This window comes from Lissotriton helveticus, chromosome 8 (genome assembly GCF_964261635.1).
Source record: "Lissotriton helveticus chromosome 8, aLisHel1.1, whole genome shotgun sequence".
Lineage (NCBI taxonomy): Eukaryota > Metazoa > Chordata > Amphibia > Caudata > Salamandridae > Lissotriton > Lissotriton helveticus.
The window spans coordinates 1013140244-1013166544 of record NC_136069.1 but is presented as its reverse complement, the minus strand read 5'-3'; the positions used below and the strand labels follow the sequence as shown (position 1 = coordinate 1013166544).

The 26301-nt window shown below is 46.4% G+C and overlaps 1 protein-coding gene across 1 annotated transcript in view; it reads left to right on the top strand.

Annotated features, from left to right (window-relative positions):
• The window catches only part of SMS (spermine synthase), a 711777-nt gene that overhangs the window by 175649 nt on the left and 509827 nt on the right, over positions 1-26301 (top strand). The window contains exon 2 of the mRNA XM_078657845.1: positions 7928-8048. Within this exon, the coding sequence (XP_078513971.1) occupies positions 7928-8048 (121 nt within the window). The remainder of the gene's footprint in view (positions 1-7927; positions 8049-26301) is intronic.

The following is a 26301-nucleotide window of genomic DNA, read 5'->3' as shown; positions in this document are numbered from 1 at the left end:
TCATATATTTGTAGTAACTCTGTTACTCTTGCTGAGAATAATCCTGGGCTGTTCTTAAAAACCCCTGGGGCAAACGACAGAATTTTTTTTTGCGCGCCATTTATTGAGAACGCGGTCAAATATCTGCTCTCTGGTGCTATATTTTGACAGAAGAATCCATTAGAGATGTCTAATGTTGTTTTGTATTTTTTGCGCACTATTTTATTCATTAGTGCAGCACTATGCGAGTTTTGTACTGCAAAGGTTTTGCAACATGAGTTAAGGTGTCTGTAGTCCAAAACAAGACGATATGAATTATCTGGTTTGGAGACAGGAAACAAAGGATTATTCATTTGTGAGGTGCAAGTTTCAATCACCCCCTGGTATTCAAGTTGATCTAGGATCTCTTTTACCCGTTTTTTAGCTTCTTGCTTAATTGGGTACTGCCTCTGTGCAGTAGGTTGTGATTTTAACTGGATTTTGTGAGGAGGAGAGTCCTCATCCCATCCCACATGGTTTTTATATAATGCAGGAGCTTGGGCTACTGCCCACTTTCTTGCAAGTGTATATTTTTTATGAATTGGAATATGATTTGAGAAGGCAGGCATACTTATTTCTTCGCCATGAGGGCACTCCCTGACAAACTCTGGTGGCCAATCTCTTTCAGCTAGAAGGATGTCATAGCCCTTGGAGAGATTATCCCAAAAGAGACCCCTTATTTTCCTAGTCTTATCCTCCTCTATACGCAATGTTATTTCATATATTTTATGAGGTTTGCTAACTCTGGTATCTGCAGTTTCCACCTGAATGTATTCATTTGTGTCCACTGTCTCCAGATGATTCATAAGGATCTTGCGAGCTATGCTCACTTCTGCTGCGCTGTCTAGCATTGTCTGAGCCCATTCTCCGTTTTTCAGTTGTGTCCTCAGTATTCTCGGCATGGTTGATTACTTTAATACTGGCTACCTTCTTTTTTGGAAACTGTAATTCTTTATTTTGATGAGCAGGTTCCTTGTCTTTGGACTTGACGTGCTCTTCCCTGTGTTCTGACCGTCCTCTTCTTTCCGATTTCTGCGAGGAAGTCTGAAAAGATCGAGAGGGACGTGTATCAATATCTTGATATCTATCAGGTTTTTTTATATTATCCCTATTTCTAAGGTTGTATTTTTTCACAGAGGGCTCCCTTTGGGGAGACTTGCGTCCTTGGTCCGGAGATCTTTCTCTCCGCCGAGGAGACCTTCCTCTGGACTGGAATCTTTTTTCTTTGGGAGTGGATTGTTGTTTTCCATCCCAGCTCTTCTTTTGATTGTTTAGATTATTTTTAATAAACACCTTTTCAGGACTTTCAATAAGTTGGGGTTTTACAGGTATTTCACCCAAACTATCTCTTCCTAGTTCTTCATAGGATTTTTCTATGATTCTGGCAATTTCAAATGGTTGATCTGCTATATTTGTCTCTTTCAACCTCTGGCGGTTCGCCACATTTGCTGCTTCTCCCTTTATATTGGCTAATAATATTGCCGAGACCTGCTTGAAGTCTTTTAGTAGTTTCATACCTAGAGTTAAAGCAGGTTCTGGACCATATTCATCTTGAATTTGTTTTAGCACATCTGGTATTACTGACATGGATGGGACACCATGTGTTTTTGTGTAAATGGAAGCAAAGACTGTACCCCAAGTGTCACAGTCCTCCACATGTGGTGCGATTCCCATTGGAAGGCAGATAGTCAGAATTCTGTGTTTCTCAACAGAGGTGGTATCAGGGAACACTGCCTCTATTTGAGTGATTTTTTGTGCTAACCAGAATGGAATTTGTACCCGTTTTGCGGGTACTTTACCTAGACAGGACTGTATGTTCTGTGGTGTAATTTTATTTGTGTTCCTCTGATGAGGGATCAGCTGTGGAATTTTAATCGATGGTTGGACTGTTGAAGTCCGCATTACATATTGGACTAATTGTCTATGTATTTTAATTAATTGTTTTAGCTGTGCTAAAAGATCTGGTGCAGGCATTTCTTCAATGTCTGGATGTGGTGTGTATCCGGCTAGGACCGGCCACGTTGCTCCTGGTCTACCTAGTGGACCGAGCCTGGTGATGTGATTATTATGTTTTAGGGCGCCATTAAACCAGAGCAGGTGCTCTTGGTATTTGAGTGGTATCTCCACCTCCTCGAAAGGAGTGTACTCATTAGGAGGTTCCTCTATTTTGTAATAGTGGAAGTCCTTTGTTACAGCGTTTGCTGCTGGAAAGTTTATCCATGAATAGAATACCTCTGTCTGCCGATATTCGTGTGCCTCAATTACGAATATGACTGTACCACCTCTCGGTGTCAGCCCATTTTCTATAAGTTTTAAAGTTATAGATTTTCTTATGTTGACCGGGATGAGTATTGCATCCGGGTCTTGCTGTAGGAGACTATTGTCATCCGCTAGGAGTTGAGCTGCTATTCTAGCTGTCTCTCTTTCTACTTCATTGTCTGACATTTTACTGACTAGAAGATTTTGTTTATTTGCAGATCAGGTTTCTATGGAAACAAAGATTAGATGCACAATATTTTGGAACATTGTATCCTTCAACGTTGAATAAACCAAGAACCATACATAGGAGTCTCCTCCTACGAAGTTTGGCGGATATAACCTTTCCCCCACTCCAGACGTCTTTGGAGTATTATGGGGAAAAAGGGGTCTGTGTGAAAAAGCACGACTGAGTTACTCTAATGTCTTACGTTAGATTTATCGCCTATCCAAACCGTTGGGCGCCATGTAGTGTAGTTCCTATCATCCCAATAGGCTCTGCGCATTGGAATAATATCTTCAATAGTATAGACGTAGGACAGAGGTTAACTAGGTCTTCTACTGACGATATTAGACTTAAAGTTTAGTGTTTGCCAGCTAGCTCAGAGTTCACTAGAAACTTTCTCGAATAGACAAGGAGGAGTTTAACCTCCCTGGATAGACAAGAAGGGATTTAGTTTCTGACAACCATAGAACATGACAACTTTGCTCTCCCCTAATCAAGAGTATATCTCTAGAGTCGTGTGAAAACAAAAGACAACTTATTTTACTCAGTCAGTTCAGTGCATTCTTAGTTTCACCAGATTGTAGAGAAAAGGAAGAGACGGGCGTGTTCAATAAAAGATGTTATTTATTGATCATTCTCTTTTCTCATACAAGAGAAATGAATCGCTATTATTGCAATACTCATTGTTAAGTAGAGTGCATACAGTAAAAACAGAATTATAAAATAATACTGTAAAAGCATTGATGTGGTTTCTTAGCCATATGATACTTAAAATGGATAAAATAGATACATACATATATACATTGACTAATCGTACTCAACTGGTGCTTCTAACTACGCCTACCCCAATGTACCTGACCTAAGCCTAATACGTGGGCGGGAGTAGATAAGTAGCAGTTTCAGTTAAGTTTGCTTTGCCAAGGGTCTGCTTCAAGAATTCTCTGCAAGGGTTTATTCAGTTCAGTACCTGGGATTTAGAAGGCTGGAGGGCTGGTATCTCTATCTCAGGGCTTGATATCCCAGCTGCCTGCAAGGGCGGCTGGAAGCGCCGGAGCTGGATTTCTCGGCAGGAGAAAAGGCAGCGTCTCTTTCTCAGCGCGTCAGAAAGGAGGGGCAGCGTCTATGGGCTTCGCTGTCAGCTGGGCTCCTCGGCAAGTCTCGCTGCTCCAATCTTGTCACCACCTCGTGTGTTTGCTTAAGGCAATGTCGGTATTATTTATACCTGAAAGGTGCCGAGATTGACGTAAGGATGGACATAAATACGTCAATAAGGATGTCATAAGAACTGCTCGTTGGCACATTCTTTACTGAAGTTCTCGGCTAAATCAAAACAATGGCTGCGGGGATTTCCCAGGTCGCTGTAGGTTTGATTTGTTTTGAGAACTCCGTATGCCTATTAGGGGGCTGGAGAAATAGTGCTTGCCTAATGAGATGGCATGCGCTATGACCTAATCAGATAACGGGCTTCTGTGCCGTTGTATGGCTAATCAGATAACGGGTATTTGTGCAGTTGAATGGCTGCTAGTTAATTATTAACCAGACAAGGGTCAGAAATAGGGGGATCGATACAGTACCCATAGTAAATACATCACAGTATGTTATATTTGTGGATACATACTCATCCTTTCAAGTAATCATTTTTAGTTGATGCCAGATGTTACCAAATTTAAGTTTGGTTTATCCTTGATGAAGTACGTTGCCACCGAAGTTTGACTTCCAATATTAAGGGCAACTTCAAGGCTTTGAAAACGTGTCTTTTTATTACAATATGTCACTGACTTAAACTCCAGTTGCTCTGTTGAATTAGATTTCCCCTTTTCGTCCCCAATTTCACGAGCCAGTTAATTTGCTTCCTAGCACAACTGGAAAAAAAAAATCTTGAAATATGTTGTATGACGTTCTAGGTTAATGCTTTACTTCTAATACATTTGTACACATTTCATTTGCTATTCACCCTGGCTTCTTTTGAGATAAATGACCATTTCTTAATTGGGAGGGGCCTTTTAAGAATTTGTGGGCATATTTATGAAGTAGTGGCGCACGAAGCAAGTTGCCTTGCTGCGCTACGTCACTGGGAAAGGGCAGCAATGTCTCATATTTAAGGCATATGGCGCATTCCTGACTTTTCCCCCTGCGTTGGTGCACAAAGGCAGCCTAGCGCCAATGTAGGCACAGGGTGCCTACGTTGCATGCGGTATTGATTTGTGCAGGAAGGGACACCTTCCTGCACAAAAAAACTCAAAGGTATATTCTGCAGCACTCATTGAGAGAGGAAATAACGAGGAGAAATAATAACATTTCTTCTTATTATGCCTCTCCTGGAGAGGCGTATATTTTGTGGTGCATTGTCATTTTTACAAGGTCTTGTAAATCTGTGTGCGTCATAAAATCATGGGAGTTGCATGGGAACACCCACGCTACACCCATGGAACCCCTTCCCCGGGCAGAGAAAAGCAACACGAGTCGTTCTGCGTTGGGTTACTCCAGGTTTTTGGAGCCACACAAAGCCATGCAAAGTGGTTTTGCGTGGCTTCAAAAATCTGACTTCAGGTTTGCGTCGCTCTTGAACCACATTGCGTCGCTCTTGCACCACATTACGGTGTGCAAGTGCGATGCAAACCGGGTCATAAATATGGCCTTTATTGTGCAGCACGTGTCTGTGATCACTAGTCATAGATCAGACTTAACACATGGTCAGATAGCTCTTGTAGCCACCTGTCCCTTTTACCGTCAAGCCCAGACACACTTCCTTTTCATTGCACAAAAGCTTACTTTTGGTTCAAAAGGTAGAGACCACATTTATTGTTGTCAGATATCCATGTGCATCTTGTTGGCTGCCTCGCCAGTGTTTGGGTGGATAGTTGAATATGGAAAGAGAGAATTTATACTAAATGTATTCTAATATCAAGGCACGATGTGCAGAGTAAGTATTGTAATTAGGGAGCAGAAATATTTATTTAATTGGATTAGAACTATACATGTGATATTCATGTTGTAAAATTGTAATGTTGTTTACGGATCCTAAGTTTGTGATTCAACTAATACCAGTTTTTTAAATTTCTGTTCTATCTATCTATCTATCTATCTATCTATCTATCTATCTATCTATCTATCTATCTATCTATCTATCTATCTATCTATCTATCTATCTATCTATCTATCTATCTATCTATCTATCTATCTATCTATCTATCTATCGCTCTCCTACTGATGGTCGCCAGTAGGTAGTTCTAGTTAGGACCTTGTTTCTATTCGAAAAGCATTTTTTCTTTTGCCAATATCTTTAGTGCTGTTCGATGAATCTAAGCAAAATTTCCAAAACGAATGACCCACTTACTTCAGCTGCTGTGTTGAAAGTTTTGGGGTGTTTCGTCAAGCGGGGGCCGAGACAAAGGGGGATCCCAAAACGCTTTTTCTCCATGTAAATTTCTGTAGGAAGCCCGAACTGCTGAACGGAATTAAACCAAATTTGGCAGAAAGGTAGCTCTTGGTCCAGAGTGCACTCTTTTTGTCAAATGGTGTAAGTCCATTCAGTAGTTCCTGAGAAATTTAAACATTTCTTAGATATACAACTGTGACCACTGTGGATTTGTGAACTCTCCCAATCTTGAGCCTGCAATCTGATTGGCTGCCAAAACTTAAAACCAGGATGTGTTGACAGCCATCTTGTGACTCGGTTCAACCGAGGCTCAAAAAACGTTCAAAATTAAGAAGAGGGGCAGGGTAAAAACACCCTGACCCCCTAGGCCTGCTTAGGGGCCAAAAAAAGCATTTGAAAAAAAATGTGGTCGGGGTCTGCGAATACGGCCAAAAGTTTAAAAAAAAAAGTTTTCTTTAAGCCCCGGAGACCTCCACGTCCCCGGGGCTATGTATATTAAATGCTGAGTAGCCACGTGGGTCCCTACAGCCATGGGGACCACCACCGACCGGGGCTTAAATATTGTTGGAGGGGGCCGCTTGACCCCCCCTCCCCGTGAAGCCCTAAATGGCCCGGGAGACTGCCATCCCCAGGGCCGGCTCCAGCAATGTCCCAGGGTGCCCACCCCCGGAACATGGCAGTACGCTATGGGATGCTCCCGCCATCCCATAGCAAACAGTGTGCTCGCTTTGTACAAGCAAGAGCACTTTGCTCTTCCTTATTCAAAACAAGCACACTGCTTTTTACCCCCAGGAAGCTGCATGTCAGTAGCTCCCTGGGGGAAAAACACATGTCGGCTCCCGCATGAGGCAGGAGCCGACTGGACCGTGGGAGCCTTTTGCTCCCCCCGGGGCTGAAATCGGCCTGGGGAGAGGGGCCACCCGGCCCCTTCCCCTTTTATGAATGATAAAAAAAAAAAAGGCTTAGCCCTGGGGGATGGGGTCCCCGGGGCCTAAATCTGCCTAACGAGTGGGACAAATTCGCCCCCCTCTTTCTTTTTTTTTTTCTTCTTCAATGTTTTTCTTTTTTAAATGGGTCAGGACTGGGGCCCAAAACGATCAGGTGAAGGGGGGCACACAGCTCTGCTTCCTAAAATAAAAAATAAAAAAACAAAGCTGGCAACTTGCCGGAGGCCCTACCCGCTCACTGCACTACTCTGCAAACGCGCCTCCTGGCGCGCTCTTGATTGGGGGATGAAGTCCCCTTTGTTGATTAGGGTCTTTAGGGGCCAACTAGCCCACCTGTTACCTCCAGTAAGCCCCACACAGAGGGATTGCTGATAGGTGGTCGGAGGCCACGCCCCTTTTCCCCACCACTCTGCAAACTCGCCTCTCAGCACACTGCTGGTGGGGTGATGAGGTCCCTTTGCATCCTGAGGGCATCAGGACAAAAGTGGACTTCATCCCACAATCAGCAGTGCGCCAGGAGGCGCGTTTGCAGAGTGGTGGTGAAAGGGGGCATGGACTCTGACCACCTCTCAGCAGTCCTGCTGTGTGGGGCGTACTAGAGGTAACAGGAGGGGTAGATAGCTCACAAGAACGTCCTTTGGGCCAACTACCTCTCTTGTTACCTCCAGTATTTCCCACACAGTGGGATTGTTAAGAAGTCTTTGGAGGCCGCACTCCCCCTTTCTCCAGCACTCTGCAAACGCGCACTGCTGGTTGGGGGGATTAAGTCCACTTTCCTCCAGAGGGACCTTGGGGGCCAAGAGGCCCTTCTACTACCTCCTGTAAGTCCTACATAGTGGAATTCCTGAGACCTCGTTAGAAGCCCAGCCCCTTTTCTCCATCACTGTGCAAACATGAGTGCTAGTTTCCTGCTCTAGTCTGACAGACTGCCACGTAGGCTAGGTGTAGTGAGTGAAATATGCCTTTGATTTGAAGAGTGGATTTGTTTTTTTAGATCAAACTTTTTGGCCCACAATTGCATGTCCTAACTTAGCAGATGTAGTCAATTGGGTAGGGGCTTTCAAGTTGTTAACAATTATTTATTGCTTCTTCTCTTTTCAGCTGATGGCCATGTCATCCTTGAAGGTCTACAACCCATTTTTAAAGAGCAGGGAATGACAGCAACCGTACATACCTGGGAGGACCATGGATGTTTAGCAACATTCTGCAACAAAAATGGAAGGTGAAACATAATACCTTAAATTTTTAAATAAAGACATAGTTTAGCATAGTGTATTTACAAACCACTTTAATCAAATCAGTTCTTTGAGCATCACTTGTTGCCACTTTTCATGTGCCTGCCTTTTGCTTTCTTTAACCATGGTTTAAAATTATGCCCATGCTTTTCCAAGACTTTGATGAACACTGTACAGTATGCATAGATTTGACAGCAAATATGCAAACTGTATTGGCAAATATAATTTTCATAGGGGTGTAACAGAATCTTAACTTGTGTTCTTCCACTGGTCTGGAGGTTAGCTTTTTTTGTTAAGGTATTCTTGATAGTCCTACCCAATGTTTTTGGTCCAGTGGAGAAGGAAATCAGTTGCCCGTTCGTTTCCATCTCATTACTAAACACAGAATTGTAACGTCTAGCTTCTGTGTTCATGTTGGAGTCTTACTTCACTTGTGCCTTCTTATCATTTGGCCAGCAAGAAGGTAAGACTCTCAAATCTTTGTTATCTCATCAGAACTTCTTATAGTTTAAGATACTCGTTTACAAGCGACTTCAAATACTATAGCCTCACCTGAAAATACAGAAATTACTTGATCTCCCCTCTGTCCAGCTCCTGTTTTGCATTTAGCAGTAATGAGCTCAGTAAAGTTGACCATCTAAGACCTTTTCAATGTGAAGATGGCCAGTTCTGATGTCGAGACTAAGATGCAAGTTATTATGTTTCTCAAATAAGCAGTGTCCAAACCCTTCTTTCACATGGCAGGACCAGCATTACTCAGCAATTCCAAAATTAATCCCGGCCCAAATCAGCTGATCAGGTCATCAACCTAGAAATAAAATAGTCTGTAGCGAATATTACTAGACACATTTTGGAAATGTAAAGCTACTTCAGCAACATTTTAATTTTAATCAGCCATTCCAGAGAACAGTTAAAGGGGAAATTTGGTACCAAAACTGAAAAAGCTCTGAATTTCATCAGTTATAGTATGCAGCACAATATTCTGATTATAAATTGTGAATTTCTGAAGTAAGCTAAACATGCGAAGTCTTGATTTCGGTGAGAATGAAACTGAGGCTGCTGGGCCTCATGGCCTCCTGTATCCTGCTGGTAGATGAAGCCAGATGGCATATGTGGGCTCTGCAGTGGGACTTGAAGTTCCAGTGGGCGCAGCATCAGGGGTATCTTTCGGACTATGTCCAGATCTTGGAGGAGACTGCGCAACAACTGCAGTGAAAGTTAACAAACCAGGATTTGGTCAGAGGCAGATCCCTCTCCCTTCCCCAACAAGACCTAACGGTGGTCACCGGTGCATCACTCCGGGGATGGGGCAGCCACCTGGGGGAGGCGGATGTGAGAGGAGTCTGGTCCCCGGTGGAGTCTGGTCTCCATATCAACCTGTTGGAGCTCTGGAGTGATTCGCTTGGCACTGAAGGCATTCCTTCCCTCCCTCAAGGGGAAGGCAGTGCAGATATTCACGGACAACACCACTGCCATGTGGTACTGCAACAAACAAGGTGGTCTGGCTTCGTGGACTCTTTGTCCAGAGGCTCTTCGCCTTTGGACATGGCTGGAACATCAGGACATTACCCTGGTGGTTCAATACCTGGCAGGTTCTCTGAATGCCAGGGCAGACGTACTCCGCCGTCGGTGCCTGGTGGAATACGAATGGTGTCTTCACTCAAAGGTGGGGCAAGGTCTCTTTCAGCAATGTGGTGAGCCTTGGTTAGATCTGTTCGTCACTGAAGAGAACGCGCAATGTCAGCACTTATGAACGTTGTTGTTTCCATGGCGGCACTCGTTCTGCTACGCTTTTTTTTGGAGTGTATGCCTTTCCACCCGTACCACTTCTGCCCCGAGTGCTGAAGAAGATCAAGTGCGACCGGGCCCAAGGCATCTTGTGGCTTCGGACTGGGCACGATGAGTCTGGTACCCCGAGCTCTAGAGCATGGCTAGCGATCCTCCGATCAGACTGCCCCTTCGAGAAGATCTTCTGTTGCAGCAGCAGGGGACAGTCCTCCACCTGATCCTGTCCAGCTTCCACCTCCTTGCGTGGAGATGAGCGGCGACAGTTGATCGCTTTTGACCTTCCTCCCGAAGTCTGTAACGTCATCTTGGCAGCTAGACGTTCGTCTACTAAAACGTTTTACACCTCTCGGTGGAATACGTTTGTGGCATTGTGCACAGCAAAGGCAGTGGATTCCCTCTCCGTCTCTCTTTCTGAGGTTCTTTTATTGTTTCTTTATTTGGCCCAGCAGGGCTCTGCTCTGGGCACTCTTAAAGACTACCTGGTAGCCATTTCTGCTTTTCTTCGGCTGCCAGATCAGCCCTCTTTGTTCAAGTTCCCTATTGTAAGTCGCTTCTGTAAAGGCATTATTCACCTCTTTCCTCCATCTCCTTTCATAATGCCTCAGTGGGACTTGAACCTTGTCTAGACTTATCTTATGTGTGCCCCCTTCGAGCCTCTTCACAACTGCCCTCTCAGGCTTCTTACTCTGAAGACTGCCTTTCTTGTTGCCATCACCTCTGCGAACTTCAGACCCTTTCTTCTTATCCTCCTTTCTTTTCAGTCCATCCGGACAAGGTGGTGCTCCGAACGAGATCCTCTTTCTTGCCTAAAGTAGTCATTCCCTTTCACATCGGGCAGACTGTTACTCTGCCCACCTTTTTCCCGCCTTTGCACCCTTCCAAGGAGGAGAGACTCCACTGTCTAGACCCAAAACGTGCGCTGTCCTTCTACCTTGACCACACAAACGTTTTCCCGAGTGGATGGTCAACTCTTCGTTGGCTACGTGGGTGCTAAAAAAGGTCAGGCTGTTCAGAAGCGTACCATCTCTCGATGGGTAGTCCTTTGTATCAAGATTATGCTTTGGCTAATAAGAACCTCCATTGGGGCTGTGCTCTCATTCCACTAGAACGAAGTCAGCAACCACTGCTTTGTCGCGGGGAGTTATTGTTATTGTTATTTTATTTTTATATAGCGCAAATTACCACTGGTCTCTAAGCGCTTTAGGGAGGAAGCAGAAAACTTTAGGACAGCGAGCTAAACAGATGTCAGTGTTGCTCTGAACAGATGCGTTTTTAGCAGCTTACTAAAAGGGAGCAAGGCAGGTTCCCTACGTAAGGACTCTGGCAGGTCATTCTAGATCCTTGGCAGGAGAATCGAAAACGCTCTGCCCCCATGCTTCTAAGGAACGCAGGGTCCGTCCCGGCACGTACTTTTGTACTCTGTCTTTTATATATTGTGGCGCATCTCCGTATATGGCCTTGTGGGCTATGCACAAGCTTTTAAAGTGAACCCGCTGTACTATCGGCAGCCAGTGTAGTTTATACAGCAAGGGGGTAGCTCTTGTGCGCCTAGGTAGGCTAAAGATTAGCCTAGCTGCGTCATTTTGGACCACCTGCAACCTCCGTAATAGCTTCTGTGGGATGCCTAAATAGAGAGCATTCCCATAATCAAGCCGGGAGATGACCGTGGCTGAGACAATTGTTTGTAAGACGGAGGTGGAGAGAAGCGGGACCAGTTTCTGTAGTTGTCTGAGCAGATTCATGCATACACCTACCACTGTCGATACCTGGCTAGACAGCGACAGTTCAGAGTCAAACTTCAGACCCAGGCTTTTTACTACTGCTACTGGGGTTGGTGCCCCGCCCAACTCCGGGGGCCAGAAAAATTCACACCAAGGGCTATTTTGAGCTGTAACAATAAGCACCTCGGTTTTGTATGGGTTAATTTTTAGTGAATTCACTGCCATCCAGTTTACAGTGTAAGTGAGAAGATTTCTCACGGATTCTTGAGCCTGGCTGGTATGATCAAGGTGGACCATGAGTTGGGTGTCATCAGCATAATTAAAGACCTGGCAACCCCTGCCTGTGAGCGCCTCCACCAAGGGCTGCAAATAGATATTAAAAAGAAGTGGAGACAGCGCAGAGCCCTGGGGGACTCCACAGGTCAGGGAGCCCAGGGTCGACACCTGGTCTCCCATTTGGACTCTTTGGGTACGGTTGGTCAGGAAGGACCTTAGCCATTGGAGTGATTGTCCTTTTATGCCCATATTAGACATCCGGTACAGCAATATGTCATAGCTGACCGTGTCGAATGCCGCTGAAAGGTCTAATAAAAGCAGGGCACTCGGAAGTCTATTGTCAGCCCTATGTCTGAGCTCACCCAGAACAGCCACCATCACCAGCTCAGTGCTATGGTGTGCCCTGAAACCCGCTTGTCTAGAATGTAAAAGCTGGTGATCATCTAGATATTTTGAAAGGGATTTCAGGACATGTTTTTCTAGTATTTTAGCAAGAAACGGGAGCTGTGAGAAGGGTCTGTAGTTTTTTACGGCTGACTCATCCGCCCCTAGTTTTTTCAACAGGGGAGTGACCCTTGCTTCTTTCGGTATTTCTGGTAAGTGGCCCAGATGCAGGGACTCATTGAGTAGTTCCAGAGTCTGCTCTTCCACCCCCGGCGGGGCCTTTTGAAAAATGCCGGGCAGGCAGGGGTCCAGTCTCGAACCTGATTTGATTTGTTTGGCCACTGTGGTTAAAGTAACTTGGTCGAGATTTGGAAAGCTGGCCAAAAGGCAGCTCTGGTAGGTGGAGTGCGCAGGGACATACTGGTCTAGGAGACTATGGTCTATGGGATTAGCAGTGATTTCTGAGACGATATCCCGGACCTTTTGAATGAAAAATTCCTGAAATTCATCACTCATCGATGTCTGCCCGGCGGCCACGTGGGCTTCTATGCACAGGTTTACCAGACATTACTGCCTTGATAGTCAAGTCCGTAGAGACGGCTACTTTGCCAGTTCTGTCCTCCAGGATTTTGTGGTATGAACTTGGTTCGCAGACCCTCCTCCGGGGCTGGTTTTCAAATCTAGGCAGCAATAGGTTAATCAAACCTCTAGTTTTCAACACAAAGCTGCATGTAAAAAATTAGAAGGTAAGACATGCTCAGTCGGTAAAAGCTACAGAAAGAAAAGTGCCGACCATGCTTGTACAAAATTTAGAGCTTTCAGTACAGCTTGTAGAAAAAGTTCCCTCAGTGCACTAAAATATTTACATAGCAAAACAAAATGTAGGGTATCCTGTAGAGATGGACCCGTTGCAACCACAGGCAACTAAATTGCCTGAAGTGGACCAGCCACATGGGCTTGCTAGTAGATGATGTAATAAATTGAACCTAAAGCATGCTACCACAAATCTGTCATTAGTATTGGATAGAAGAGAAAGGTATGGTTCCATTCCTTGAACGGATTTTGGGTTTGCCACACTCCACATGTTCACGATGCACTAAAATACATTCTAGGAACAAGTCCCTCACACTTGTGTGTTCCTTATGACACAGGGTGCGATGGTTTTAAAAAAAAAGTCTGCCTGCCCGAATTTGGTGAAAGCGATCTTCACGTAGGAAATCCACAGAATTTTAAGCATTTGTATTGTATTGTATTGTAGGTATACTTGTATAGCGCGGTCCTGTCGCCCGAAGGGCATCCTGGCGCTTGATTTGGTCAAGGGACAGACAATCCGATAGTAATAATCTGTTTAGTTGAGTGCCTTTCCCTGTCCAGATCCTTATCCAACACAAAAGGGGCCTGGGGGCTATACAAGCCTTGATGTACCTAACCCCAAGTTCCTCATGAATAGAGAAGGCTGGGGTACAATGTGGGATCCGCAAAATGCATCGGAGAAACTTGTTCTCTGTAGTTTGGATCTTTGCAACAGGTTTATAGTTCCACACTTCTCTACCATATAGTACCTTGGAAATGCACTTGGACTGAAAAAGCTTAACAAAGGTAGTTGGTGGCCAGTATCCCAGTCTTTGAGCAAAACTGTCCACCGCCCCAGAACCTTACCCTCAACCAAGGGGTCCCATGTCTGATTGGTATTAAATATCACCCCCAGGTACGAGAAAGCTGAGACCTTAGAGAAGGTGTGAGTTCCTGCTCTGAATTTTATTACTTTGTTGAGCGTGGACCGACTGTCAAAATGTGGGATTTATTCAAATTAACCTCTAGATCCAGACTATTCATAAAACGGACAAAACTCTATAGCAGGAGAGTTTTGTCAAACCTCTCCATAGCAGTGTGGGCCATAAGTACTGCATCGTCGGCATCTAGGTGCACTTGTAGTGGCCTCTTTCCACCCTGGGGTAGTGAGTCTTGGCAGAAGAGCAAGTTCCAGTCCATTAATATAAAGGGTGAAAAGAAAAGGAGCCTAGGTGCGGGCCTGGCGTACTCCCTGAAAGCACTAAAATATTCTGTGAGCTCTGCACTAAGGTAATACCTCACTGCTGCAAAAGTGTTGGTATGCAAATTTGACAGGAGTAAAACGAGCTCCAGGTCCGCGTCCATCGCAAGGAGTATATCCCACAGCTTCTGCCAGTTTACCCTATCAAATGCAGATGGGAGGTCCATAAATGCTAGATGAAGCGATCCAGGCTGGGCAACAGTGTACTTATTTATGCATAGGTACAGATTAACGCATTGATCAGTGGTTGATTTCTCCAGCCTGAAGCTGTATTGGATTTCTGAGAATATTCCTTTTCCATCCACCCAAGATGACAACCTGTCCAAAAGTATCCTTCCAAGGACTTTCACTGCTACATCAATAAGTGAGATGGGATGGTAGCATTGGGGGTTATCCCTAGCCCCTTTCAATAAGATCGGAACGATAATGTCTGTAGACCAGGATATCGGGGATCCTATCCTCACCACTGCATTTAAAACTAGTGCCAAGATATGCCCCCAGACCTCAATGTTCTCTTTAAATGGGTCTTGGGGAGGGGGGGAGCCATCTGGCCTGAGGCCTTATTGCATGAGGGACACCTCATGCAATAGGTGCCAAGAGACACCTCCTCAAGAGTGAAGGTCACATTTGTTTTCCCCAAAGTTAGGCCAAGCTGGCCCGCCCCATTGTCTAAAAGCCCCCTGTTATACATTCCCTTAAAGTGGTCCACCCACTGTTGGCCTACAGTATGACATAAGACAGGCCCCTTGGACTCTGCAAAATAAGCTAATTTGCTTGAGAAAGCTCCTCCCATGCTAATTTCCGTAGGGAATCCCTGTGGCTCTTAAGGGCAATCTTGTATTTTTTTGGGCACCAGGAAACATGCCTCTGCTCTCTGGGAGATTGTTGAAGAAAAACTTTCAGGAAGCTTTAACCTTTTGAACAATCTCGATCAAACCATCTGGGATCTTCTGAACTTGTTTTTAGGTCGAGCAGACCTACCCTCAATGCATGAGCATTGATGGTGTCTGTTTCAGACCTAATGTTACCCGTATTTAGGAATGTGGACAGCAATGTGCCACGCGCTTTTCCTTTCCAGTTTTCACCGCGGGAGCGCGCGTCTGAGCCGCGCTTGCGCAGAGTAACTCACAGCCCCTGCTCACACACACACAGCCAGCCCCCACCCCACTGCATGCACGCGCACACACAGGCGCGCGCATACATACACACGCACACATACACACGCTGCCGCCCCCCACCCCCCTGCATACACACAGACACGCACGCATACACACGCCGCCGCAGCCCTCAGGCTCTGGAGAGATGCCGGCACTATCGTGGTGTCCCACACTGGGGACTCCAAATACCATGGCCCCTGCAGCCCGCAACATGCTCGAAGTACCTCCTGTCCCCAGAAACGCAAGCACGGAGCCCCACTCACCGGGACTTCTACTCCGCGGGACTCTTCCGGGGAGACAACGTGCCCAGTCAGGTCCCGCTCCGGGGCTGCTCCCTCCGACGTCAACGGGCACAGGGACACCGGCACTCCGCTCCTTGGCTTCCCGGGCGGACGCCGGCTGCACGCAGGGCTCTCCTCTCTCTGCACCGGAGCCTTGCGCCAGCCACTGCAGCCTGCCTCCTGGGAAGCTCCGGTCGCGTGTCCGGCCCCGCCCCCGTCCCAACAAAGGTTGCCTGGCTTCCTGTTGAAGCCGGGCTGCGGCGGTGAGTTTGCTTGTTGTTTCAAGCAGCGCAGTAGGTCAGTTCCAGGCGGGGTATTGAAGGTGGAGGTCCTGCCATATGTAATGTTAATAAATCCTTCTAAATCTGTAGAGGTGCGCTCATTTAGAAGGCTATGATGTTGACATCTGACCTCCTCCATAGCTGCATGAAAGAACAAGATAACATTGCGTAAGTTACTTTAGACTTTACATGCGCTCCGTTTGTTGTGTCAATGGGAACCCCTGTGACTCAGTTTGTCTCTTCTGGTGTTTTCGTGAGAACAGATGTGATTCAGTTAGTTATGTTTGTGGGCACAGATGCCACTCAGTTTGTTGTGTCCATGGGCACATATGTGGCTCAGTTTGTTGTGTCCGTGGGTCATTGAGTCCATTGGCACATATGTGGTCTCATTGAAGAGTTGGGTGCTGGCAGTGGCGAGGTTCCGCCGGTTGCCGTCCCGCGACGGCCGCATTGTAGGAGGAGGGAGGGGGGCGTTGCCGCCCCGAGACGGCAGGTAAGCGCGGGCCACCCAAAGAGGTGGCATGATAAATCTAACTTTAGTGCCGCGCCAACCTTGCCCCACGCTACAACGCTATGATAAATGTACCTCCGGATATGACTTTACCTCGATCTGAGAGTGGGCGAGGGGAGCAGGACGTCCACGGCCACACAGGTCAGTGGGGGATTGTTTTGGGTGGCAAGTAGAGGAGGAAGTGTTTCAATTATGGGGTTGTAAATGTCCGACCTCCTCGGATTTCCAGTTGCAAGTCTGTGCCGTCCTACCCCTCTCCACCACCTCCACCACCTCTGCTCTGGAATTCCAGGAATGTCGCAGGATCCTGGTAGTGTAAAGACTGACTGCTATTTTAGGGCTGCTGGAGGGGGCCGTCCCATCCGTAATTCCACCCGGGAAGCAAGCCCTGCCACACCTTTTCTGTACTAGAAGCTGTGCACTGCACAGCCCTGCGAGCACCGTGTACACAGCCAGGGTCTTTGGAAGTATGCGGCAAGGGCGGATCAAATAATGCAGCAGGAATTCCTAATGTATGCGGCAGGAACATGCGAATAACGCGATACCTTTTGAAGCAGTATTACTTCTCTTTTGTCGTTTCCTTTTTTACACGTTACCACTGTATGAGCAAAGGTTACGCCTCACATTGAACGCCTAAATTCAGCCATCAGAAACTGAAGGTGGCCTGCCACTGTGCTGCATCACGCGCAGTAGCAATTTTAGTCGCTTTTGATCTTTTTGAATCGGAAACACGTTTTGGTTAACATCTGCAAATTATGCTGATTATATTGGATTATGTGGTAAATGCGGCAAATCCATTATGATGCAGAAAATAAAGTGAACTGCATGATTCCACTGGCCCTGCATATAGTGTAATGTAAGCAGACGTGCTGTGCATGATCTTGCGTGTCTCAAGTGTGTTGAACTTCATTTACATATTATAGACTCTGTTTATTCTGCTCGCACCATTAACTTGATTTTCTCTATTCTTAAAAATAAAGTCAAGTACAACAACAAGGTTATGGATGGAATGCTTAAATTTAATCTCCGCCACTGCCAATCACTCGGGCCGAATCCCAGTCCATGTTTTTTTGCCCATTGCACCACTTTGTTTTGGACCCTGCCATATGTAAATTTGTCTTGACCGTGCTCCACTAGGAACTGATTAGCCCGAGCTGCCAGGCCAGGTCCTCCCTTAATTGGAACACGACCAACCTAGGACACTGGTTCAAATATGTTCTCTCAATGTTTCAAGCTTTATTACAAATGTCACAAAAAGATGTTAATATTTCACTTCTGTTCTTGGATTTGCGTCAATAAAATACACTGAACATAATCTTCACAAAAGTTATTTACAAAAGTTTAAGCTATTGCCATTTATAAATTACAATCACTTTTATTTTAGTATTAATTATTAAAAAAAATTAAAAGCCATTGTTATTTGTAATATCAATACATCCAAGTCACGTAAATACAAAACATGTTGCATTACAAATGCTATAGGTGTCATATTTGCAAAAGTTATAACTATTGGCATTGTAAATGACAAAGCTATTAATTTAGCTATTTTCAAAAACAACACATTAATAAAAAAATAGTCATTTACAAGACCAATAGCTCAAACTTTCCTAATGCGAGACCTATTGCATTGCAAATGCTTGTTTTTTTTTTTTTTTTTTTTTTTAAACCTTTATTATACAATGAAGCTCACAAATACGGGCCTACAACCCACCAGGGCTGGCCACCACATGGTAGAAAACATAATAACCGAAAATAAGTTCTTTACAGGATACGATATCAGGAGCATAGGTAAAACAATAAAAGACATCGAGCAATCAGAAAGAACAGGATAATAAAAGGTTAATTTTCTAATGCGGGGCGGGGTACAGAAGAACAACGGGCCGTGTAGGAAACAACCAGGGAGGAGGGGCCGCGGCGAGCCGCCATCTTAGGAACACAGAATGAAAAAGAAGCCATACAAACATCGCTATCCAAAATAGAAACAAAATCGGAATATAAGGAAACGAGAATGGCAATAATCAAACCGCGCCCATCCATCACCGCCCCCACCCAAAGTGAGGAGGCATGATCAAAGGGCCCGCAGTGTAAAAACAATACGAAACGCACCCCGACAGAAATAAAAGGACCCTCATAAAGGAGGAAAAAGGGGAGAGAGAAAAAGGGATAAAAGAAGGGACTCCCACCAAACCAAGCACCCCCAGGAGATAAAACAGGATAATAGAATCCGGCCAGCAACGTATCAAAAATCGATACCGAATAACCCAGCGAGCCACAATCAAACACCCACCGGATTACAAAAGTCACAGAAACTCCCCAGGGGGACACAGGAGGAAACGGAGTCCCGAAAAAGTGAACACACAAGAGCCATAGAACAAAAAAAGGGAAAATAAGGGAGGAAAAAGACCCCCCAATGCAGACAGACCCCCCCAACCCACCCCGAAAGCCCACCCTGCACCCCTGCAGAAGGCTACGGCCTACCCCCCGGCAGCGTGCCTGTCGCCCTAAATAGAACCCGAAATATAGCGGAGCAAAGTGAAGTCGGAATCAAAAGACAAAAATGGGAAGGGAGGGAAGGGAACAGGGGATGGGAGACACACACACATACATATACGGGGGAGGGCCGGGAGACAGAAGTAAACGTACCCCATCACCCGCCTGAATGAAGAACCAGGTACCCGGGAAGCCAAAAATCATCGGGTAAAGTCCAGGAGCACTAGCCAGTCATACATAACCATACCGGGACATGTTGACCCTCCAAACAGTGCAAGACTACCGCACACAGACTCCAGCATACATCAGCCCTGTCCTTGTTTGTCCAAAGTGGAAACTTCCCGATCCAGCGAGGACCAGGCCACGAAGAACAGGAGACAGACAGCAGGAAGATCCGACGGCAGTCCAGAAAAGGAACGGGAAATGAGACACGGAAGATCCAGGAAAGTCACTAAGCGGAGCAAACGATGCAGGCACAAGTCCAAGGATATGTCCAGAGAAACCGACCCATCTGGGCCAGAACAGGAGACATCGCCGGGCAGCGGCGGCCGAAAGGAAGCGGGAGAGTCATGAAGGTCCGGCCAAACAAAATCCAGCTCCCGGGCCCGAGAAAAAGGAGAGAGCGCAGGAGGAGGAGGCGCCATTAAGTCCCACACATCCGCAGACGCGGTCGTGACCGGAGCCAATCCCGCCAGGATAATTCCAGCCGCACCCCGCGGCGGCGAAGTCGCAGTCAGCCGTGGGGGCCCCAGAGGCCCGTCGTGAGGAATCACCTCCGAAGCCATAACAGGCGCGGTTGTACAGAGTCGCCAGGAGAGCAAGGCGTCCAGGATCTCATTAAGTGTAGAAAAACCTTTACAGTGTCTGGCACCCGGGTCATGCGGCGGGCCCCCAGCGCTCGCCCAGGCCCGGCCAGGACACCCGGGGCCGGTCGCCATTTTGAGAGTCCAACAAGGCCGCTCGGTCGACAAATTCCGCCGGGGCGGCAGCAAGGCAAGTGAAGTCCCGCCGACCGGCAACAGAGCACCCCAGGCAGGAAGGAGGGCCACCAGAAGAAAGGGGTGCGCCGGCCGCCCAACGCCGCCGGTCCCGTTCTCCGAGCCCGGGCGGTAAAATCAAAATGGCCGGACCGGAGAACAAAGGGAGAGCAAGCCGGACACACAAGGAGCTCCGACAACGGAAGGCGGCGCCTCCAACATAGGTCTCCCTCCAACGGGATGCGGCCAGGAAGGACCTCCGGCCCACACGAACAACGGCCTTCCGATCACCTCCACAGCGCCCCGAAGGGGAGATCCGCAGGCTCTGTCCGGCCCGGGAGCCGGGAAGAAGATCCAGGCCAGTCCGCCCTCCACTCCCCAAGACAATCGGGGAGGCACTGCACCAGAACCACAGCAGCCAGGACAACCGGAGCAAGAGGTAAGTGCCTGCAGAGCGTTGTAGCACCAGCACACAGCAAAAGGGGCTTCCCGGGGCAGGATAACAACAGGATAAATGTGAAAACACAGGCGGGCGAACGGAGCCGAGCTAAAGCGCGGCCATCACGTTCGCGAGCTAGGCTCCTCCCCCCTCAAATGCTTGTTTTCAATGGGACTGGAAGCAGTGCTCTCACCTTCTGGGTTATGTGTATAAAAGCATCCAAGGTGTCATCCCCCGAAGCATTAATATCTAGACATAGAGCTATCTCACTACTACGCTCTTTGGAAATAGACCTATTAAATTCTTTGGAGTCCACTATTAACCATTTTAAATGCCTGCCCTGATCTATAGGGGTGGGTCCTGAGATACCACCAGCGGCTGAATCCCATCCTTCATTCCCTCAACAACTAATGACAAGGGGTTATGATCGCTAAAAGGGATCTGAACAATATTAAAACTCTTAGTGAGCATAAACGGGGAATAAGAGACACAAAGGTGGTCTATAATAGATGCACAACCCCTACCTTTGATTGTGGGGATGATGTGGGGGTTCAATGAGTTGACCAATTTCTTTAACGAGAATATCATCTTGTAAGTATTTTAAAGTGTTAAACTCACTGCCTCTTGGGTATGTACCATTTGAAGCCCGTCTACAATGGTATCGTCCGTTTGTTCTGTCCTGATACTTATAAATGTGGCAATTAAAATCGAATGTATGTCATTACATCGCATACTAATACCACGCATGCCATTACAACGTGGGTATTACTACGCGATGTCAATGACATCGCATGCCATTACATGCATACTTTTATCACGAGTATGCCTTTACCACGCATGCCATTACAACGCAAAGGCATGCGTGGTAAAGCTATACTCGTGGTAAATGTATGCAAGGTAAGTGACAAGCCTACACCTATACAACACACTACTCCCACCCCTACACTACCCCTAAACCAAAAACACTACCACACTACACTACCCACACTACTCCCACTACCCTAAAACCTAAAACACTACTACGCTACCCACACTACTCCCACCCCTACACTACCCCAACCCAAAAACACTACCACACTACTACCCTACCCACACTACTCCCACCCCTACACCACCCTAAAACACTACTACGCTACCCACACTACTCCCACCCCTACACTACCCTAAACCCTAAAATACTACTACGCTACCCACACTACTCCCACCCCTACACTACCCTAAACCACTACTACGCTACCCACACTACTCCGCTACCCACACTACTCCCACCCCTACACTACCCTAAACCCTAAAACACTACTATGCTACCCACACTACTCCCACCCCTACACTATCCTAAACCACTGTCGTGTATTTCTATAGGTTCTGAATCAGTCCCCCTATTCCTGACCCTATTCTGGTTAAACTAACTATCAAGTTAACTAACAGTCAGCCCATGAGGCAAGAAAACCCCCATGATGCAGATACCGTTATCTGACGCAGTCACACTACGGCACAGGAACGTGTTATCTGATTAGGTCATAACGCTTGAGATCTAATTAGACAAGCGACATTCCTCCAGCCCCTGATAAGGCATACGACGTTCTCATAACAAATCAAACCTATGACAACCTGGAAAATCCGTGCGGCCATTGTTTTGATTTCACAGAGAACTTTAGTAAAGAATGTGCTAACGAGCAAGTCGTATGACATCTTTATTGACGTATCTATGTCCATCCTTGCGTCAATCTCGGCACCTTTAAGGTATAAATATTGCCGACCTTGCCCTATGCAAACACACGCGTGGTGACAAGACGGAGCAGCCATACTTGCCGAAGCCGAGAGCAGAAGCAGACCCCGCTGGCAGCAGCCCCGCCTTCCTGACGCGCTGAGAGACGCGCTGCTATCTCAAGCCGAGAGACCCAGCACCGGCGTTTCTGGGCAGCCCTCGCAGGCAGCCTGGAATATCGAGAGCAGAGAAAGAGATACTATTCCTCATCCATCCTAAATTCCAGGTACAGAACTGAATAACCCCTCACAGAGAATTCTTTAGTTATTCACTTGGCAAAAACAAACTTAACTTAAACTGTAACTTTCTATTCCCGCCCACGCATTAGACTTAGGTCAGGTACACGGGGTAGGCGTATTTAGAAACACCAGTTGAGCACGTTTAGTCAAAATGTATATGTGTATGTAAATATATTTTAATCATTTTAAACATCATATGGCTCAGAAACCATATCAATGTTTTTACAGTATTATTTTATACTATTGCTTTTAATGTATGCACTTTACTTAACTATAAGTATTGCAATAATATCGATCCATTTCTCATGTATGAGAAAAGAGACTGATCAATAAATAACACCTTTTTATTGAACACGCCCGTCTCTTCCTTTTCTCTACATTCTGATGAGACTAAGAATGCACGTACTGACTGAGTAAAATAATTGCCTTGTGCTCACACGACTCTCGAGATTGACTCTTGATTAGGGGAGAGCAAAGTTGTCATGTTCTATGGTTGTCAGAAACTAAATCCCTTCTTGTCTAATCAGGGGAGTTAATTCCTTCCTTGAACATTCGAGAAAGTTTCTAGCGAACTCTGAGCTTAGCTGGCAAACCCAAAAATTAAGTCTAGTATCGACAGTAGTAGACCTAGTTAACGTCTGGTCTAGGCCTTTACTGCTGTAGGTATTATTCCAATGCGCAGAGCCTATTGGGAAAATAGGAGCTACACTACACCACTACTACGCTACCCACACTACTCCCACCCCTACCCTAAACCCTAAAACACTACTACGCTACCCACACTACTCCCACCCCTACACTGCCCTAATACACTACAATAAACAAACACTACAACACTACCCTAAAACCTAAATCACTACACTACATAAACATTACACTACCCTCCCTAATACACTACACTAAACAAACACGACAATACCACAACACACACTAAAACGTTTTTAAAAAACACACACAACACAAACATTACCACACTACATTTAAACTACCCTAAACCCTACAAAAGTAACCCCACCCCATGCACAAACCCCCCTTACCTCTCTCCTCTCCAGCATCGCCGTCGGATCCTGCTGCCTCCTTCCTGCTTGCTTCACGTTGTTGTGAGGAAACAGCCTAAGTTTCCTCACAACGACGTGGATAGCCACCCCCGACGCCGCCATTACACATTACATTGCATGTGTTGTAAAAGCGCATGCGATGTAATGGTATGAGTGGTTTTACCACACGTTGTAACATCGCATGCGTTGTAATGCATGCGATGTAAAAGCAACGCGTGGTAAAACCCGCGTTGTAATGGCTGTTCCCCATTAAAATTGCCTGTCTTCTCCTGCTCCAATCCACCTCCTCCATGGAATTAGTAACCGAACATAAGCCAAGGGAGATTGGAGGACCCACGAGAACCCACTTTCGCATTATAAAAATTAACAAGAATGAGGGGTGTCAAGCCCAAGATGCATAGTTTAAGGGAATGGAACATAGGTGAATCCCATTTGAGATATTTAACAAGACCAAGCTCTAGTGACATAAAAGTAATCTGGCCCCTTTTTGCCCTCCCGTCTGATGAGGCCACTGTAGGAGAAAAAAATGTTTTGAAACCTTCAATAAAGTAACAGTTGTTAATTTCCCATGTTTACTGTAAACAGTTCACATGTGATCGAACGAATTCCACCCATGCGCTGTCATTAAACTTGGCCACAAGCCCCACTATATTTCACAAAAGGAGCCTCATGACCTCCCCATCACCATAAAGGTTATGTGATCCAGGGATTAGAAGCATAGGTTAAGACCAGGATAATTCCACAGTGTTCCCAATACCGGACGGAGTATGTGAGCCGGGGATAGAGGGCGTATGTGAAAATGAGGGTAACTACACAGCCTCCAGTCAATCACAAGAATCAAGATTGCCTAAGGCTGTGAATCTATTGCTCAAAGCCAAAGGTTGGTGGACTAAGGAAAGTGAGGCTGGACGGCCAAGTTGAGCCAACCCACCCAGTATCCTAGTCCAACGAGATCTGCACACAGACTCGGGCTTGTAGAAAAACTCAAATGGTAGTTCCTTAATGTCGGTGGGTTTTGAAAATTTGTTAGCGCCTATTGTGGACAAAATACGAGCAACTATACTGGGTGTTTTTATAGTTAACTACCACACAGTCCCCTGCTCAACACTTAACTTCTCAGCCCAGCCAACCCACTCTTCTGACCATTATGATAGTCATAAAGTTCCATACCTAAATTGGAATGAGCCTTGAGCCAAAGCGTCACCGTGTTCTTTAGTTCCCCAAAGGTTTCTGGTATAGGGTGATTGTGTGGAGGAACATTCACTAACTCTACAACATACGGATCCGATGCTGGTGGCAAAATAATCGCCACCCCAGACTGTTTCAACAAAGAGCATGGGACGAGGTAGGGCACGCTCTTGTGGCAGGAAAAGTATAACTGAAATTTCTTTGGGAGTCTGGGAAAGGCAACCACGGTAACAAGGCTGACTGAGGGCCCTGCTCTCCCTGGTTTTCTACCTAGGAATCAGACCACCTTAAACCAGAAATGGCTGGTGTTGCTGCAGCATTAGGCCTCCAATCCCTCTAGGAGACAAGTAAAACACCTAACTGATTCCCTGTTTGTGAGACACTGTGTTCAGGTGCTTCAAGTTTAGTGAGAATAGAGTCAAGCTTCATGAACCCAGAGCTGCGTAGCACATCTGTGTTGACGTCCTATATCTTATCAAAGTGAACCCCGGGATGAGGCGCCCCCACAGAGGGCTCCGTCTGTACCCCTATGGTAACGAAAGAAATGTTCTGTTTGAGACCGCCATCCTCTTTCTAAGTTTACAGCTAGGGCCAGCAGATGGCTTAATTTAGCATTTAGTCCCTGGGCACAGTCCCGGGCTACACCCCCATGTATGGATGTTCCTGCCACCAATATGTCAGCCTGATCTAGACACAGAGTGTAGTACTGGTAGGGTAAGAGAGGCCCTGGGGGAATTGTATGAATTGTGTGTGATCCGGGTCTTGTCCGGACTGCCCATGTGCAGCGTGGTCGGGTGACAGCCTTCCCTAGTCAAGGACTGTCTACTTGCTGCTAGCTCAATCTCCTTAGAAACCACGCTGACTGCCAGAGTAAGAAATCCCTCAATAGTGGCCACCCATGGGATGTCCTGGGAAGACTTTGGGGTGGGGACAGCAGCGTTTTTATTTACCATAGTTGTAGTCTGAGTTGAAATATGCAATAGACACTGGGCTCTAAGTGTGCGCTTAGCACCACTAATCCCGTAATTCTAGGGAAAGAAGGTCTTACCTCAGTCAATTAAAATACATAGTTTCCAAAAGTAAGATGGCTTCAAGTTGTTCCAAATTACACTGGACCTTGAAGAAGACCACTCCCACATCAAATCAAGATCAGTTAGTTATGTTATGTTATTGGCATTTATAACGCGCACAGCTACTCGGAGTGTCCAGACGCGAACCCAAACTAGGGCGGAGATCAGTGGATTGTTAGATAAAAAGAAGAGTTTTCAGCTGTTTCCTGAAGACCTTCCGGTCCTGGATACTGCGAAGGTCAAGAGGAAGAGAATTCCAGGCCACCGCTGCCTTGTAAGCCAGAGAACTGCCACCGATTCTCATAAGGCGAATGTGTGGAATAACCGCCAGAAGCTGGGCCGCTGAGTGCAGCTGTCTCGTGGGAACATAGAACTTAAATTGTTTCCTGAGGTGTACAGGGCCAAGTTCGTACAGGGCTGAGTGGGCGAGGGCTTTACATTTTACTCTTTCAGCCAGAGGAAGCCAGTGAAGATCGTGCAGGTGTTGCTTTATACTAGATCTCCACGGAATGTTAAGAAGAGACCTTGCTGCAGCATTTGGACTACCTGCAGCCTCTTC